Source organism: Moschus berezovskii, chromosome 7, assembly GCF_049115385.1.
Source record: "Moschus berezovskii isolate FMDL1 chromosome 7, NW_MosBer_1.0, whole genome shotgun sequence".
In the NCBI taxonomy this organism is placed as follows: domain Eukaryota; kingdom Metazoa; phylum Chordata; class Mammalia; order Artiodactyla; family Moschidae; genus Moschus; species Moschus berezovskii.
In genome coordinates, this window is record NC_142466.1 from 67,095,332 (window position 1) to 67,112,296 (window position 16,965).

Sequence of the window (16,965 nt, forward strand, 5' to 3'; positions counted from 1 at the left end):
TGAAGACCCCTGAGTAGACTTAAAAGTTCACAGTAACATAATACATGTCTTCTTTGTAGATATGTGGGCATGTGATGCTGATGGAATGTAAAATTGTATAACCACTTTGGAAAGCATTTGGCAGTTTCTTAAAGAGTTGGGCATTTGTCACAAATTACAGAATTCCCTTTTTCATGGCTGAATAATGTTCCATTGTAGTGTGTGTGTCTGTGTCTCTGTGTGTGTATCACATTTTCTTTATCCATTCATCTGTCGTTAGACACTTAGATTGCTTCCATGTCTTGGCCATTGCAAATAACGCTTCAGTGAACATGGGAGTGGAGATATCTATTCAAAATAGTGATTTAATTTCCTTTGGATATATACCCTGAAGTGGGTTATATAGTAGTTTTATTTTTAATCTTCTGAGGAACCTCTATACTGTTTTTCAAAGTGACTGTGCCAATTTACATTCCCACCAAGAGTATCATGATAGTTAGTGATGTTTATCTTTTCATGTACCTATTGGCCATTTGAATATCTTCTTTGGAAAAATGTCTGTTCAGGACCTTTGCCCATTTTTTAATTGATTTTTGTGTGTGTGTGCTATTGAGTTATTTTCTTAAATATTTGGGATATTAACTCCTTATCAGATACATGGTTTGTAAATATCTTCTCCTATTCCATTGATTGACTTTTTATTTTGTTGAGTGTTTCTTTTGCTGTACAGAAGCTTTTTAGTTTTATGTAAATCCCACTTGTTTATTTTTGCTTTTGTTGCTGGTGCTTTGGATATCATATTCATAAGATCATGTCCAAGACTTCTGTCAAGGAGCTTTTTCTCCCTGTTTCTATGTTTTCTTTAGTTTTTTGGTTTGAGGTTTCACATTTAAACCTTTGATTCATACCAAGTTAATTTTTGTAAGTGGTATAAGATCAGGGTCCAGTTTCACTCTTTTGCATGCATATGTCCAATTTTTCCAATACTATCTTGTCTCCCTTTCAAATATTAGTTGACTATAAATGCATGGGTTTATTTGGGGGCTCACAGTTCTGTTCCATTGGCCTATATGTCTGTTTTTATGCCAGTACCTTACTGTTTTGATTCCTATATCTTTACAATATAGTTTGAAATCAGGAAATGAGATATATTCACCTTACATCTTTCTGAAGATTACTTTGACTCTTTGAAGTCTTTCATGCTTTCATATAAGTTTTAGGATTTTTTTTTTAAACATGTATATTATCATATGTGAAACGAATCGCCAGTCCAGGTTTGATGCATGATACAGGATGCTCGTGGCTGGTGCACTGGGATGACCCAGAGGGATGATATGCGGAGGGAGGTGGGCGGGGGGCTCAAGATGGGGAACACATGTACACCTGCGGCAGATTCATGTCAATGTGTGGCAAAACCAAAACAATATTGTAAAGTAATTAACCTCCAATTAAAATTTAAAAAAAATTTTTTTAATTAAAAAAAATAATAAAAAAATTGCTATTGAAATCTTGATAGGGATTGTATTGAATCTATAGATAGCATGAATAGTACAGACATTTTAACAATGATTAACTCTTCCAATCTGTGAACATGAGATCTTTCCATTTACTTGTCTTCTTCAATTTCTTTCATTAATGCCTCAATCCTATTTGATTATGGTGTGTGATCATTTTAAAATGCTGTTGTATTTGGTTTACTATTGGGAAACTTTGCATTCATCAGGGATATTGGCTTGCATTTCATTTTCTTATAATGTCCTTGTCTGGCTTTGGTATCAGAGTTATGCTGGCCTTGTAAAATGAGTTCAGGATTATTATCCCCTCTTCCTCAAAGTCCTTTTCTAAACATAGTTCTCAAATCGGTCTTATTTCTTTGCAGCCTTTCCCCTCCATACCCTTTCTCTCAACCTAAGAGTCGGACACGACTGAGTGACTTCACTTCTTCACTAAAGGCAAGAAAGTTGATATTATCTAGAACAGTAATCTTAGTTCAGTAAGAAGGTATCATCTTTAATCTGAACATTGTCCCTAGGCTGATTCATTTTATTCAGTTAGAAAGAATTATTGGGCCTTGTTTGCTTAAGATCTCAATCTTTTCTCTTTTTTCCTCTTTAGTGTCTAAAAGTAAAGGCTTTTCCAGTTCTTTGATGACCCAAGTGAAAGTGAAGTCGCTCAGTCATGTCCGACTCTTTGCGAGTCCATGGACTGGAGGCCACCAGGCTCCTCAGTCCATGGAATTCTCCAGGCAAGAGTACTGGAGTGGGTTTCCATTTCCTTCTGGGGGATCTTCCTCACCCAGGGATCGAACCTGGGTCTCCCACATTGCAGGCAGACACTTTACCATCTGAGCCACAGGGAAGCCCCACATTTGATGACCCAAATTTCACTCTATTCCTCTCGCAGTTATTCGCCTACTTCAAATCTTTCCTTTGTCAAAGTCAGCCCCCACACACTAATACTCTAATTATTTCCAACCACTTCCCTTAGAGCTCTAGGCTTAGTAGGCACATGGTCTGACTTCCTGTTTTACCATCTTTCTGTAAACATGATTGCCATATTGTCAGCCTTTTACATCCATTTCCTTCTCACCTCTCCACCTGCAACTGCTAAGCCAGTGTCACACATTTTATACTTTTATTAAAGCAGAACCTCACTTCAGTAATGAAGTAATTAAGAGCTTGGGTTCTGGAACTGGTCCAAAACCTGTCTCCTGCATAGTAGCCAGATAACTTCAGGCAAAATACTTTTCCATTCTTAATATCAAGTTTATTATCTATTATTAAAAGAAGAGAATAATATTAAATAATACATGTAAAGAACTTAGCACTGTTATTGGCACTTAATACTTAATGCATTTTAGTTACTGTTTTGTCCTATTAAAATCCCAGGGTCGGCTCCTGCTGGGCTCTTTTCTGTCTTGTGGACTACTGCCTAGAGACTGTGAGCTTCAGGGGGGACCTCCCCCACTGCAACCCTGCCCTCCAAGAAAAGAGAGAAGTTTTGTTGAGAGAGAGACTCCAGATGGTAGAACTAAAGCAGTACATCTTGGATGAAATGTTAATTTAATTCTTTTTTTGATTTCTAGATTTTCCTGTTTTTAGGCAGCATGTGTTTTCTCCTAGCAGTTGGTCATTACATTTGGGAAAACAACAAAGGTTACTACTTCCAGGATTATCTGCCGTGGGAAGACTATGTCACTTCATCAGTTTTTTCTGCCACCCTTATATTCTGGTCCTACTTCATTATCCTCAACACCATGGTGCCTATTTCCCTCTACGTCAGGTAGGCTGCTTCTCTTCCCTTCTGAGGGAGGAGCTGACTTCTTCTGGGGGAGGATACTTCCTTCTTATTCCCCAACTAGACTGTGAACTTTCAGAAAACATAGATGCTGTGCTCTTTAACCCTTTACTTTCCAGAGTGCCTGGTGCACAAAACACTCTGAGAAATATTTAGAGTTTGCATAAATGCTTTCTATGTCCAGAATACTGTGCTAGATACTATGTGGGTTATATAATAAAAAAATTATTCCTACCCTCAAATAATTTATAATGTACATGACTAAATAAGACATACAAACACATGAAATAATTAGAAAACAATGCACACAAATTTTGTGTTAAAGTACAAGCTAGGCAGCCTCTAGTTTATCAATGACCCTGATTCTAAACAGTCATTTGTAAATGACTCAGAACTCAGAATGCTTTTCCCCCCAGAAACAATGTGGCAAACTGCAGGTAGGTGTGATTGTGACTTAAATTCTGGTTTCTAAAAGATGGAGAAGATGAGGACGTTTCCTTCCCCTTTTCATGAGCACCTTGGACAAAAATTTGAAATACAGGTAGAATAAGTTTTTACTGTATTCCAATCTCCTGTTTCGAGTTCCAGCATTCCCTTTCACATAAACGCACCCAAACACATTTTCTGCATCCTTTCGGGTTTTCTAAACCCTGCATTGTGGCATCCCAACCCTAAAAGCACCCTATATGCATGTGTGCTAAGTTAGCTAAGTTATCTTACTAATTTAATAAATATTTATTGAACATCTACTATGTTACCAACAAAGGTACCAACAAAGGTCCGTCTAGTGAAAGCTATGGTTTTTCCACTAGTCATGTATGGATGTGAGAGTTGGACTCTAAAGAAAGCTGAGCACGGAAGAATTGATGCTTTTGAACTGTGGTGTTGGAGAAGACTTTTGAGAGTTCCTTGGACTGCAAGGAGATCCAACCAGTCAGTCCTAAAGGAAGTCAGTCCTGAATATTCATTGGAATGACTGACTGATACTGAAGCTGAAACTGCAATACTTTGGCCACCTGATGCAAAGAACTGACCCATTGGAAAAGACCCTGATGCTGGGAAAGATTGAAGGTGGGAGAAGAAGGGGACAACAGAGGATGAGATGGTTGGATGGCATCTCCGATGCGATGAGTTTGAGTAGGCTCTGGGAGTTGGTGATGGATGGAGAAGCCTGGCATGCTACAGTCCATGGGGTCACAAAGAGTCTGGACGACTGAGCAACTGAACTATGTGCCAAGCACTATATTAGGTTACAGAGAAAGATACATGAATAATAAGACAACCCTTCCTCTAGATAAGCTTACAACATAGCCATGGAAACAGATACTTAAGTAAATAATTAAGGAACAGTATGAAGAATGATGTAACAGAAATTAATATGTGAATGCTATGGGAACCTAGAAAAGGGATACGTTGGTTCCACCTATAGAGTCTTAGGGATTTACAGAAAAAAGTAATGATCAAACTGATACTTAAGAAAAGAGTAGAATTTACCCATAAGAAAATATGAAAATAATATTACAAGCAGAAAGGTCAGTATGTACAAAGGTTGGAGGTTTTTAAAAGCTTGATCTGGTCATAGAATGGTGAGTGAGCCTAGACTGAGGTGTTGGATGGTAATTTAGGATTAGATTCAGGAGAACCTTGAATGCTAGGTCAAGGAGTTTGGACTTTATCCTAAAAGCAGCAGAGATCTTTCTAAGGAAAGAAATAATATCATTAAGTGTCTGATTTTAGAGAGGTTGCTATGGTGACCGGTATGGTGAAGGAAGAAAGGGGTCAAAACTCAACACATGAGGACTAATAACGTCAATAATGGAGGCCTGAGCACCACCTCCCTCACCTCAAGCAAGAGATTTGTGTTGCTCAATGCAGCTGTCTCAGACAGGGGTTACTAATGAAGAAATGAAGTAACACACACTAAGTATGAATGATGATAGAAAGGAAGGCACTTAAAAAGTCTGCACTGTTTTAAAATGAAGATGCTTGTTAACCATGTTGTTATTTAGTCGCTAAGTCATGTCCGACTCTTTTGTGACCCCATGGACTGTGGCCTGCCAGGCTCCTCTGTCCATGGGATTCTTCAAGCAAGAATACTGGAGTGGGTTGCAATTTCCTTCTCCAGGGGATCTTCCCGATCCAGGAATCAAACCCACATGTCCTACATTGGCTGAGCCACGAGGGAAGCCATAGAGAATCTATAATGATGTTATTTAGAATAAAAGTGGAATGTGACTAACACAACTGGGAAATTTTAGATAAAATGGAGAGGAAGCTGTTTTAGGAAAAAGCTACCCTACAGGCAGGCTGGGTCTGCCGAGAAATTTATCAGAGGATCAGCTCCTGTAAGCTGTTTCTGAGTCTCACAGATCTTCCCCTTCCTCTTCTGAAACAAAGAAGCACTGTTTCCAGTCTTAAGTATCTCTCTTCCCCATCAATGAGTTTACGTGACAGCAGCAATACCCCTCTAATTAAGCTTTGGCTGTCTTTTATAAACTAGCTTAACTCTGTCAGGCCTTGCATTGAACAGAATTTTAAAATTTTTTAAAGAAGTAGTATAAACGGAATATGCCTCAGCAAAGTTAATCAGTATATTTGGTAGTCAAGTAAAGACTTGAGTGATAATAATCAAAGTAGAATTACAATGGGTTGGCTAGTAGGTTCTGAGAGAAGGTATTCTGATTTTCATTTCCACCACAGGACTGGAAAGAAGGAAACCAGGGGGATGAATTTACTTTCCCTTCTTTGACCCAGGACCATTCTTTTCTTGCTTTCTCCTTAGTGTTGAGATAATAAGATTGGGCAACAGTTTCTATATCAACTGGGATCAGAAGATGTTTTATGAACCGAAGAACACACCAGCACAAGCTCGTACCACCACCCTTAATGAGGAGCTCGGCCAGGTCAAATATGTGTTCTCTGACAAAACAGGGACCCTGACTCAGAACATCATGATTTTCAACAAGTGTTCAATTAACGGGATGGTCTATGGTATGCATGTCTTTCTGTTTTCCCTTAGTCTTGGGGAAATTTTACTTTGCAGGTTGTTCTCAAGAATAATCTATCTCTAAATCTATCTATATGTCTCTAAATTCACATTTACTTACTCTTACAACTTGCTGTCCACTAAGCAAAGATCACCTAGTCCATTCAGTTCTAACCAAAAAACACTTATTTAGCACATGATAGATGCCATCCATTGTGTGGGACATTGAAAATATGAAGATGTATAAGACTTAATCTCTGTCTTCAGAGAACTGCCAGTGTCTTGGGAATGTTAGTTACTCTCACATTAAATCAGATGGTGCAACCAGGACGTTACTGAAGCTGCTCTTCTCCTGATTCTGCCTCATACCAATAAACAGTCTATAAAGAAGCCATCAAAGGGTGTTCAGAATTTGATCAGAGTCTCCCATACCCAGTTGTTCATTTATTTCCTGTGTTAGACAAGCTTATTTTTGTGATAGTGTTAAGGCTTCATATGTGTGAACATTATGGCAGTAACTAGCGAAGGAAAGCAATCACATCAAAAAAGCTAGAGCACATGGGGTATTCCTCTGGGATGATGAAAAAGCTTTGAAACTAGAAAGATGTGGTGGTTGCAAAACATTGTGAATGCACTAAATGCCCCTGAGTTGTGCACTTTAAAATATACGGTACAGTCTTTGGGACTCTGTGAGAGAGGGTGAAGTTGGGATGATTGGGGAGAACGGCATTGTAGCATGTATATTATCATATGTGAAATGAATCACCGGTCCAGGTTCGACGCATGATACAGGATGCTTGGGGCTGGTGCATGAGGATTACCTGGAGGGAGGATATGGGGAAGAGGGAGGTGGGAGGGGGGTTCAAGAAAGGGAACACATGTACACCCGGGGCGGATTCGTGTCAATGTATGGAAAACCAACCAATATATTAATGTAAGATAATTTGCCTCCAATAAAATAAATTTTTTTTTCTGGTTATTGATGTTTAAAATAAATTTTAAAAAAGAATTAAATTTAAAAATTAAAGTTAAAAGATTTTTAAAAGAGGATTCTAATATTTTCTATTACTCCTGCCAAACAAGTTTTCACATGTGTAAACTCTGAAAGCTTATTTTTGGGTGGTTGATTTGGGTGAGGATCTTAATTTTCTGACTCATTGTGAGACCTGATCACATGCTGGGTAGGGTTGCAAAGGTTCCTGGGTGTTTCTGCACTTGGCATCAGACTGTCTTCCACCCCAAGTCTGTCTGTGCTATCTACTGGCCAAGAACCCTAAGCATTCCAGCACTACTTTAACCTCTCTTCTAGGGGACTTTTCTGATGAAGAGCTTCCTGAGCTTCAGGGTCTCTCATAGATGCCAAGCCTCCAGACTCACCTCACTCAAAGAAGAGTTGTACCCAAAGCAGCAGGATTCTTACCATTGGCTTGGGGAAAGGAGCTTATAGGTCACTGAGAGCTATGTGGCCTGAGGGGATTTGAGGAGCTTAACTGCAAGTCTAGATAGAATCAGAAGAAATAAACTTTTAAAATCCTCCTTAGAACCTCCCCGGCAGTCCAGTGGTTAAGAATCTGTCTGCCCAATGCAGGGGATGAAGATTCGATCCCTGGTCAGGGAACTGGGTATATCCCACATACCTCAACTAAGAGTTCAAATATTGCAACTAAAAGATTCCGCTTGTGGCAATTAAGAACTTGCGCAACCAAATAAAAGAATTAAATTTTTTAAAAACCTCCTTTATTTATGAGACTTCCTTGGTGATCCAGTGGTTAAGAAGAATCCACCTTCCAGTTCTGGAGACTTGAGTTTGATCCCTGTTAGGGGAACTATGGTTCCACATATGGTGAAGCAACTAAACCCTTACACCACAACTACTGAGCCCGCATGCTCTGGAACCCAAAGGCCACAACTTGAGAAGCTGGCATGCTGCAACTAAAACCCAATGCAGCCAAATTAAATAAATAACTATTTTTAAAATCCTACTTTAAATTACTATGGAAAAAAAAAGGAAAAGTATTGATCTCTCAGTCGTGTCCAACTCTTTGTAATCCCATGGACTATAGCCCAACAGTCTCTTCTGTACATGGAATTCTCTAGACAAGAATACTGAAGTGGATAGACATTCCTTCTCCAAGGGGATCTTCCCAACCCAGGGATCGAACCCAGGTCTCCTGCACTGCAGGCAGATCCATATGACCCAGTAATTCCATTCCTAGGTATATACCAAAAAGAGGAAAAAGAAAACAAGGATTCAAACAGAGAGACATATGCGTGTTCATTGCAGCAGTATCCACAATAGCCAAAGGTGGAAACAACCCATGTTTCCATCAGCAATTGAATAGGTAGACAAACTGTGATATATCCATTTAACGGAATGTTGTTGTTATTCAGTAACCAAGTCATGTATGCCTCTTTGTGATCCCACTGACTGTAGCACACCAGGTTTCCCTGTCCCTTACCATCTCCTAGGGTTTGCCCAAGTTCATGTCCATTGAATCAATGATCATTGAATCAGCCATCCAACCACCTCATCCTCTGTTGCCCTCTTCTCCTTCTGCCTTCAATCTTTCCCAGCATCAGGGTCTTTTCTAATGAGTCAGCGGTTTGAATCAGGTAGCCAAAGTATTGGAGCTTCAGCATCAGTCCTTCTAAAGAGTCTTTCAGGATTGATTTCCTTTTACATTGACTGTTTTGATCTCCTTCCTTTCCAGGGGACTCTCAAGAGTCTTCTCCAGCACCACAGTTTGAAAGCATCAATTCTTCGGTGCTCAGCTTTCTTTATAGTCCAGCTCTCACATCCATACATGACCACTGGAAAAACCATAGCCTTGACTAGCCGGACCTTTGTTGAGAAAGTAATGTCTCTGCTTTTCAATATGCTGTCTAGGTTGGTCATAACTTTCCTTCCAAGGAGTAAGCGTCTTTTAATTTCATGGCTGCAGTCAGCATCTGCAGTGATTTTGGAGCCCCAAAAAATAGTCAGCCACTGTTTCCACTGTTTCCCCATCTATTTCCCATGAAGTGATGGGACCAGATGCCATGATCTTCGTTTTCTGAATGTTGCATTTTAAGCCAACCTTTTCACTCTCCTTTTTCACTTTCGTCAAGAGGCTCTTTAGTTCTTCTTCACTTTCTGCCATAAGGGTGGTGTCATCTGCATATCTGAGGTTATTGATAGTTCTCCCGGCAATCTTGATTCCAGCTTGTGCTTCTTCCAGCCCAGCGTTTCACATGATGTACTCTGCATACAAGTTAAATAAGCAGGGTGACAATATACAGCCTTGACGTACTCCTTTTCCTATTTGGAACCAGTCTATTGTTCCATTTCCAGTTCTAACTGTTGCTTCCTGACCTGCATACATGTTTCTCAAGAGGCAGGTCAGGTGGTCTGGTATTCCCATCTCTTTCAGAATTTTCCACAGTTTGTTGTGATCTACACAGTCAAAGGCTTTGGCAGCAGACATGTCAATAATGCAGAAATAGATGTTTTTCTGGAATTCTCTTGCTTTTTCAATGATCCAGCAGGTGTTGGCAATTTGATCTCTGGTTCCTCTGCCTTTTCTAAAACCAGCTTGAATTGAAATAGCTCAACTGGAATTCCATCACCTCCACTAGCTGTGTTCGTAGTGATGCTTCCTAAGGCCCACTTGACTTCGTATTCCAGGATGTCTGGCTCTACGTGAGTGATCACAGCATCATGATGATCTGGGTCATGAAGTTCTTTTTTGTACAGTTCTTCTGTGTATTTTTGCCACCTCTTCTTAATAACTTTTGCTTCTCTTAGGTCCATACCATTTCTGTCCTTTATCGAGCCCATCTTTGCATGAAATGTTCCCTTCAGTTCAGTTCAGTCACTCAGTCGTCTCCCACTCTTTGCGACCCCATGAATCACAGCACGCCAGGCCTCCCTGTCCATCACCAACTCCCGGAGTTCACTCAAACTCATGTCCATCGAGTCGGTGATGCCATCCAGCCATCCCATTCTCTGTCGTCCCCGTCTCCTCCTGCCCCCAATCACTCCCAGCATCAGAGTCTTTTCCAGTGAGTCAACTCGTCGCATGAGGTGGCCAAAGTTTAGGAGTTTCAGCTTCAGCATCAGTCCTTCCAATGAACACCCAGGATTGATCTCCTTTAGAAGTATCTCTAATTTTCTTGAAGAGATCTCTAGTCTTTCCCGTTCTGTTGTTTTCCTCTATTTCTTTTCATTGATCACTGAGGAAGTCTTTTTTATCTCTCCTTGCTATTCTTTGGAACTCTGCATTCAAATGGGTAAATCTTCCCTTTTCTCCTTGGCTTTTCGCTCCCCTTCTTTTCACAGCTATTTGTAAGGCCTCTTCAGACAGCCATTTTGCATTTTTGCATTTCTTTTTCTTGGGGATGGTCCTGATTCCTGTCTCCTGTACAATGTCATGACCTCCGACATGAAAAGTAATAAAGTTCTGACACATGCTACAGTAACATGAATGATTCTTGAACACTTTATGCTATGTGAAATGAGCCAGACAAAATAGAAAATAGTGTATCATTCTACTTGTATGAAACATCTAGAATAGGCAAATTTATAGAGGCAGAAAGCAGATTAGAGGTTACCAGGGGCTGGGAATAAGGGAAAGTAAGGAGTTTCTGTTTAGGATGCTGAAAAAGTTTAGGAAATATATAATGGTGAGTGTTGCACAACATTGTGAATGATACTAATTCTGCTGAGTTGTTCACTAAAAAATGGTTACAGTGAAAATTTATGTTATATATCTTTTACCACAATAAAAAGAAATGTAAATCCTACTTTAAAACCTTTGCTAAGTGTGTACTCTGTTTATTTACCAACAGGTGATGTCTGTGACAAAAACGGACAGAGGATGGAAGTCTCGAAGGTGAGTGTTTACAGCTCCCTGTGAAGTGCCTGCAGGAGCTGAGCAAGGCTGTGCTTTATAGCAGCATCTTCAGTACAGATTGGGACTCCCTGAGCCCCTGAAATACCCCAGCTGTTATTGGCCCCATAATATCAGAAAGTATTATGGAAATAACCTCTGTTTATTTCAGCAGATTTGGGTTTGTGTTTTTAAATGAAATAGCTTTTTGTAAGAAGGTTATTATGTATATAATTACAAACAAATGATATATAAATATTTTTAAAGTCAGGAATGTCTGAAGAAGCCACCAAAGGGATAAATCCTTGAGCTCATAAAAATGATCTAGGACAGCAAATGAATAGTGGTTTAAGATACTTTTTGGAAAGACATTACATTACTCAAGAATAAATTCTAGTTCTGCATATAAATATTACCCGTTTTCTCGATAGTGCTATTAAAATTTCTTTAAAACATTTATTTACTTTTTAGTAAATAAATAAATAAATTGAAAATAGCTTTATTGGTTTTTTTTTCTATTAAAAAAATTATCTGTGCTTACAATAAAAGAAATTCAAACACTATAGAAATGTATGAAGAAGAAAGTTAAAAATGATTTAGTCTCATTTAGATAACCAGTGTCAAATTTGGGAGTATTTATCTTTTCAGATGCTTTTCATGTATATATATATACACACATATACATCTAGGTCTGATAGGTAACCAGGAAGGAAGGATGGATGGATCAAAGCATCCATGCTATTTTCAGCCTCTTTTTATTTATCAGACACAGTATATACTGTGGCCCTCCTTCCATGTCTGTATATTTAGGTATATTTATGTCTACATCTATATCATTTTGAATGACTGTCATATCCAGCTATATTGATGTATCTTTTTTTTAAATGTATTTATTTTAATTGGAGGTTGCATTACTTTACAATATTGTATTGGTTTTGCCATACATTGACATGAATCCGCCATGGGTGTACATGTGTTCCCCATCCTGAACCCCCTCCCATCTCCTTCCCCATCCCATCCCTCTGGGTCATCCCAGTGCACCAGCCCCGAGCACCCTGTATCATGCATCAAACCTGGAGTGGCAATTTGTTTCACATATGATAATATACATGTTTCAATGCCATTCCCCCAAACCATCCCACCCTCGCCTTCTCCCACAGAGTCCAAAAGACTGTTCTATATATCTGTGTCTCTTTTGCTGTCTCACATACAGGGTTATCATTACCATCTTTCTAAATTCCATATATATGCGTTAGTATACTGTATTGGTGTTTTTCTTTCTGGCTTACTTCACTCTGTATCATAGGCTCCAGTTTCATCCACCTCATTAGAACTGATTCAAATGTATTCTTTTTAATGGCTGAGTAATATTCCATTGTGTATCTGTACCACAGCTTTCTTATCCATTCATCTGCTGATGGACATCTAGGTTGCTTCCATGTCCCAGCTATTATAAACAGTGCTGTGATGAACATTGGGGTACACGTGTCTCTTTCAATTCTGGTTTCCTCTGTGTGAATGCCCAGGAGTGCGATTGCTGGGTCATATGGCAGTTCTATTTCCAGTTTTTTAAGGAATCTCCACACTGTTCTCCATAGTGGCTGTACTAGCTTGCATTCCCACCAACAGTGTAAGAGGGTTCCACACCCTCTCCAGCATTTATTGCTTGTAGACTTTTGGATAGCAGCCATTCTGACTGGCGTGAAATGGTACCTCATTGTGGTTTTCATTTACGTTTCTCTAATAATCAGTGATGTTGAGCTTCTCTTCGTATGTTTGTTAGCCATCTGTATGTCTTCTTTGGAGAAATGTCTGTTTCATTCTTTGGCCCATTTTTTGATTGAGTCGTTTATTTTTCTGGGTTGCTTGTATATTTTTGAGATTAATTCTTTGTCAGTTGCTTCGTTTGCTATTATTTTCTCCCATTCTGAAGGCTGTCTTTTCACCTTGCTTATAGTTTCCTTTGTTGCGCAAAAGCTTTTAATTTTAATTAGGTCCCATTTGTTTATTTTTGCTTTTATTTCCAATATTCTGGGAGGTGGGTCATAGAGGATCCTGCTGTGATTTATGTCGGAGAGTGTTTTGCCTATGTTTTCCTCTAGGAGTTTTATAGTTTCTGGTCTTACATTTAGATCTTTAATCCATTTTTTTATTTTTGTGTATGGTGTTAGAAAGTGTTCTAGTTTCATTCTTTTACAGGTGGTTACTTTGCCAACAAAGATCCATCTAGTCAAGGCTATGGTTTTTCCCGTGGTCATGTATGGATGTGAGAGTTGGACTGTGAAAAAAGCTGATCGCCGAAGAATTGATGTTTTTGAACTGTGGTGTTGGAGAAGACTCTTGAGAGTCCCTTGGACTGCAAGGAGATCCAACCAGTCCATTCTAAAGGAGGTCAATCCTGGGTGTTCATTGGAAGGACTGATGCTAAAGCTGAAACTGCAATACTTTGGCCACCTCATGCGACGAGTTGACTCACTGGAAAAGACTCTGATGCTGTGAAAGGTTGGGGGTAGGAGGAGACGGGGACAACAGAGAATGAGATGGCTGGATGGCATCACCGACTCGATGGACATGAGTTTGAGTGAACTCTGGGAGTTGGTGATGGACAGGGAGGCCTGGCGTGCTGTGATTCATGGGGTCGCGGAGAGTCAGACACAACTGAGCGACTGAACTGAACTGAACTGAACTGACCAGTTTTCCCCGCACCACTTGTTAAAGAGATTGTCTTTTCTCCATTTTATATTCTTGCCTCCTTTGTCAAAGATGAGGTGTCCATAGATGCGTGGATTTATCTCTGGGCTTTCTATTTTGTTCCATTGATCCATATTTCTGTCTTTGTGCCAGAACCATACTGTCTTGATGACCGTGGCTTTGTAGTAGAGCCTGAAGTCAGGCAGGTTGATTCCTCCAGTTCCATTCTTCTTTCTCAAGATTGCTTTGGCTATTCGAGGTTTTCTGTATTTCCATACAAATTGTGAAATTATTTGTCCTAGTTCTGTGAAAACTACCTTTGGTAGCTTGATAGGGATTGCATTGAATCTATAGATTGCTTTGCATAGTATACTCATTTTCACTATATTGATTCTTCTGATCCATGAACACAGTATATTTCTCCATCTATTAGTGTCCTCTTTGATTTCTTTCACCAGTGTTTTATAGTTTTCTATATATAGGTCTCGGAGAAGGCAATGGCAATCCACTCCAGTACTCTTGCCTGGAAAATCCCACAGACAGTGGAGCCTGGTAGGCTGCAGTTCATGGGGTTGCTAAGAGTCGGATACGACTGAGTGACTTCACTTTCACTTTTCACTTTCATGCATTGGAGAAGGAAATGGCAATCCACTCCAGTGTTCTTGCCTGGAGAATCCCAGGGATGGGGGAGCCTGGTGGGCTGCCGTCTATGGGGTCTCACAGAGTCGGACACGACTGAAGCAACTTAGCAGCAGCAGCATATATAGGTCTTTTGTTTCTTTAAGTGAAAAGTGAAAGTGAAGTCGCTCAGTCGTGTCTGATTCTTTGCAACCCCATGGATTGTAGCCTACCAGGCTCCTCCATCCATGGGATTCTCCAGGCAAGAATACTGGAGTGGGTTGCCATTTCCTTCTCCAGGGGATCTTCCTGACCCAGGGATCGAATCCAGGTCTCCTGCATTGCAGGCAGACACTTTAACCTCTGAGCCACCAGGGAAGCCCTTCTTTAGGTAGATATATTCCTAAATATTTTATTTGTTTCATTGCAATGGTGAATGGAATTATTTCCTTAATTTCTCTTTCTGTTTTCTCATTGTTAGTGTATAGGAATGCAAGGGATTTCTGTGTGTTGATTTTATATCTTGCAACTTTACTATATTCATTGATTAGCTCTAGTAATTTTCTGGTGGAGTCTTTAGGGCTTTCTATATATAGGATCATGTCATCTTCGAAGAGTGAGAGTTTTACTTCTTTTTTTCCAATCTGGGTTCCTTTTATTACTTTTTCTGCTGTGATTGCTGTGGCCAAAACTTCCAAAACTATGTTGAATAGTAGTGGTGAGAGTGGGCACCCTTGTCTTGTTCCTGACTTTAGGGGAAATGCTTTCAATTTTTCACCATTGAGTTATGTCAATGTATCTTAATTGATGTAGCCAATCCCCTGTTTTTATTCTGCTGTCTTTTGCTATTATAAATAGTATTATGATAAAGGAAAATGGCAACCCACTCCAGTGTTCTTGCCTAGAGAATCCCAGGGACGGGGGAGCCTGGTGGGCTGCCATCTATGGGGTCGCACAGAGTCGGACATGACTGAAGCGACTTAGCAGCAACTTAGCAGCAGCATGATAAACACCCAGCTACATACATTTTAATCTCCTCTTCTGATAATTATTTCCTTAGAATAAAGTCCTGTAAGTAAAATTAGTTGCTGAAAAGGTGGCTAGATTTTTAATACATTTAATAGTGCCATATTGCCCTCTGGATAGACTGCATCAATTTATAATCCCACCAAAAATATAGGAAAATTCCTCTTTTATCATGTCCTTGTCAGTACTGGGTATTAATATTTCAATCTTTAAAAATTTCATTGGTGAAAATTATATCATTTAATTTACCTTTGATTACTAATCAGATTGAATCATTTTTATATACTTAGTTTCTTTCCTCTTCCCAATCACTTTATTGCCTATATATTGTTATTTTGTGAACTGCATGTTCATATTCTCTGGGTTTTTTTTTCTTATTTCCAAGGGGTGTTTATACAGTAAAAATATAAACTTTTCCTTTGGTATATATATTACAATTATTTTTTCCATTTTTGTATTTTGTTTATAAGTATTTAATTTATGTAACCAATTCTATCAATCTTTTTCTTTTGTACCTTCAGGATTTGCGACATATTTAAAAGTCCTAACCCACACAGTTGTAAAAATATTTTCCTTTTCATTCTTCCTGTCTCAGACTGGTTCATTTTTACTGTTTGTTTCCATTATTGGATCTTGGCTTTTGTTTATGAATCTGAGTTAGGCCTTTTTTCATAAGGCTTCTTTCATTACATTCAGGGTACTCTTCACCCTATCCTTTTCCTATCAGAACCAATTCCAAACCCTTAGCCACTTGATTTACATACTGAACAACTAACTCCAGCTCCCAACTAATGCCTCACCCTATCCATCCAGAGAGATTGGAAATGGGAAATAAAATCAGCATTTGCCTTCATCCTCTTGCAGGGACTCTGCTAATGACCTTGGCAAAATCAACAAAGATTGCTTCTAGGGAGTAAACTGTTACCCTGGAGCATCCTTTCTCTTCCTCTTCCTTTCACTACTCTGTGACCATAAAACATTTTCCTCTGGATCAATGGAATCTTTGTTCTCTTGTAAACAAACACCCACAGCCTTATCTTTTCCTAAAAATTCTTTCTTCTTCCTACCTTGAATGAAAGATAACTTTCCCTGAGAATATTCCTTTTCCTCCATCTCTCACACTCAGCGTACCAAAAGCCCAAAGATATTGTCCTCATTATCCCGTGCCACTTTTTCTTCTTTTGACTGCATTGGGTCTTCACTGTAGTGCATGAACTTCTCTTCTTGCAGTGCATAGGCTCTAAATGTGTGGGCTCAGTAGTTGTGATGTACAGACTTCTCTAGTTGCAGCATACAGGCTGTTGCCTGGCAGCCTATCTTAGTTCTCCAACCAGGCTTCGAACCTGGGTCCCCTGAATTAGAAAGTGGATTCTTAACCACTGGACCACCAAGGACATTCTTTCCTGTGCCATTTTTGAACTATTACTTTTTCTCCCTCATATAATCTTTCTTCCTGTGATGCAGTGTGTTGTGATGCCTTCTGGCTATCCTCCTCTCTCT

General features: G+C 39.4%; 1 protein-coding gene across 1 annotated transcript in view; it reads left to right on the forward strand.

Annotated features, from left to right (window-relative positions):
- The window catches only part of LOC129557147 (phospholipid-transporting ATPase FetA-like), a 78,214-nt gene that overhangs the window by 38,719 nt on the left and 22,530 nt on the right, over positions 1-16,965 (forward strand). Inside the window, exons 11-13 of the mRNA XM_088837700.1 lie at positions 3,065-3,261; positions 6,059-6,267; positions 11,090-11,133. Of these exons, the coding sequence (XP_088693826.1) occupies positions 3,065-3,261; positions 6,059-6,267; positions 11,090-11,133 (450 nt within the window). The remainder of the gene's footprint in view (positions 1-3,064; positions 3,262-6,058; positions 6,268-11,089; positions 11,134-16,965) is intronic.